Here is a 2,500-nt window from a genome sequence, read left to right on the forward strand (position 1 = left end):
TATTTGAAATCGACGACATATTCTCCTCCCTGGCCAAGAAGACTTCGAACGTCGCCTTCATCTCTGGCTCGTCGAAGCAAGGGAAGGCCCGGCGCGCGTCCGTGGCCTGGAACTGGGTCACGGCCAACATTCTGTCGAAGTTGATAAGTGAAAAGACTGAAGAATGTGTCTCGTAAGCAAATTCCTTGCCTTGAAGATAAGGAATTCATTCTAAAGATATTGATAATTTCTCGACTTGAAAGTAACTTACTTATCACTTCCATCTTCATCCTTATAAGTGGACCTGTAGAATCCGCGGAGCTGGTCGTTGAGGTAACCGAGGAACTGCATCGACAGGACGTACTTCTTGCTCTTCTCCAGTTGCTGTTCCAGCTGCGCGATGTAGAACTGGCGATCATGGTCGTACTGGTGCCTCTTTACCCTTATGCGTGGCCCCGCCTCTTCTCCCGAGGCCGCCACCTGGGTCGGGGTCAAAGTGAGTTTATTGAACTGAATATATCGAATGCATTTATTTTTCACTTCTTTGTTGTGTGTGTTCTATTTTTACTCCGCCATAGGTCATTCATGTGAAAAAAAATTCTATGAAATAGACTTACAGTAACAGTATCATTATGAGTGATGATATCAGCGATATGCAGCGTGATGTTGGACGTTGGTTCCAAGACTTCCATTTCCACCTCCATGTAGCCGAGGATGCTGAAGTTCCCGTTGATGAAGGGCTGAAGTTTGATCAGGTAATGAAGCGGCCTCAGTGCCGTCGGCAGTCGCACGTCCAAGGCCTCTGCGGCGGGGGCAGCTGTGGCGGAGGTCGTCGGGGGCTGGATCGTAGGTCTGAGGGCCTCCGTGGTCGCTGACGTGGCGGAGGGCCTTCTCGTCGGCGGCGGCGGCAGGGACTTGTGCAGTGGGACCTGGACGCCGAGAGAAAGCCGCTCATTCATATCGCCACGATCGTTCACCATCCGATAATGAAATAAATAAACATCAGTTTTAAACAAAAGCAAACCCACATCGAAAACACGACCAACCACCATTCCTTCCGACAAGACCATCCCCATCCCCCACCCCCTCAAAAAAAAAAAAAAAAAAAAATCTACCCCACTGACCACGGGCTTCTGAAGAATCAACGACTCCCGCTGCGAGTCCCGGATGTGCGGCGCGTAGTAGTAGACGAGGAGGCCCGTGGCGACCATCCCGCTGAGGAAGAAGACCCCCAGCAGCGCCGCCACGCAGCGACTCACGTAGCAGCCCTTCTTCTTCCCGAAGGAGATGACGTGGTCCGGGTGACTCGTTTCCATGGCGAGGACTTCTCTGCTCGAGCCGCTCATCAGACTGGGCGAGGGCTTGTCTGAAGGAGGAACAGGGGTGTGGAATACTCTTTATTTTCTATCCGTTTCATTTGCTTTATTTGTTTGGGAAAAAAAATTTTTTATGGATTATTTCGCTTTTAAAGCATGATGGTCGGGGGAAAGGATGATAGAAAATACTAGTTAGGGAAAAGGGACAAATTTCGGATCTGAAAATTCGGAACACAGAACAAGCATTTGCAACTGAAATTAAGTATCTGGTATGCATATATTGTACATTAAATCGATATCACCCTATTAGTTGGATAGCTAGTTACTTGCCTACCCATCTACATCTACATCTACATCTTTCTATCTAATTATATCTATTTATATTCCTCTATCTATCTATCTACATAACTGCCCGTACATCTATCAACCTGGTTTGTGGTGTGTTGTGGTGTGGGGTGTTGTGGGGTGTGTGTGTGTGTGTGTGTGTTGTGTGGTGGTGTGTGTGTGTGTGTGTGTGTGTGGTTGTGTTGTTTTTGTTGATTGTGTGCGTTGTGTTTTTGAGCCATATACCCGTATTTACGTAATCCGTATAAGAAATCACAAAAAATTGTGAAAAGTTTAAATACTTTATTGTAAAACCCCTAATTTTACTTGAAATTAAATACCTTAAAAAATCAAGTTTTTTTTTTTTTCTTTCCGCTCTGAAAGCCATCCAGAAGAAAAAGAAGGGAAGAAAGAAATCTGAATAAAAGGCCAGGAGGAAAAACGGAAACACCCAGTCAAGGGCGTTTTTTTTTTTAGTTTCTTGGGTTTAAAAGAGAAGAGAAGGGGGGAAAGAAAAGGGGAAAAAGAAGGAAAGGGAGAGGGAAAGAAGAGAGAAAGAAGGAAAGAGGGGGGGGAAAAAAAAAATTTGGACAGGGGAAGAGGGGAAAGAGGAGAGGAAGGAAAAAAAAAAAAAAAAAAAAAAAAAGAGAGAGAGAGAGAGAGAGAGAGAAGAAAGGAGAAAGAAAGAAAAAACCAAAAAAAAAAAAAGAAAAAGAGAAGAGAGGGGGAAAAAGAAAGGAAAAAAATTTTTAAGAGAAGGAGAAGAAAGGGAGAGAGAAGAGGAGAGAAGAAGAGAAAAATAGAGAGAGAGGAGAAGAGAAAAAGGAAGAAAAGGAAAGGAGAGAGGGGAAGAGAGAAGGAGAAGAGAAAGACTTAGTGAT

The 2,500-nt window shown here is 44.7% G+C and overlaps 1 protein-coding gene across 1 annotated transcript in view; it reads right to left on the reverse strand.

Moving 5' to 3' along the window:
- Positions 1–2,500, reverse strand: part of LOC119585704 — a 59,673-nt gene that overhangs the window by 28,545 nt on the left and 28,628 nt on the right. The window contains exons 2-4 of the mRNA XM_037934386.1: positions 597–1,345; positions 251–459; positions 1–131 (exon numbers count right to left, since the gene is read on the reverse strand). The exon at positions 1–131 is cut by the window's left edge and continues 25 nt beyond it. Of these exons, the coding sequence (XP_037790314.1) occupies positions 1–131; positions 251–459; positions 597–1,325 (1,069 nt within the window). The 5' untranslated portion in view covers positions 1,326–1,345. The remainder of the gene's footprint in view (positions 132–250; positions 460–596; positions 1,346–2,500) is intronic.

The sequence above is a fragment of the Penaeus monodon genome, chromosome 3 (assembly GCF_015228065.2).
Source record: "Penaeus monodon isolate SGIC_2016 chromosome 3, NSTDA_Pmon_1, whole genome shotgun sequence".
NCBI classification, from domain to species: Eukaryota; Metazoa; Arthropoda; class Malacostraca; order Decapoda; family Penaeidae; genus Penaeus; species Penaeus monodon.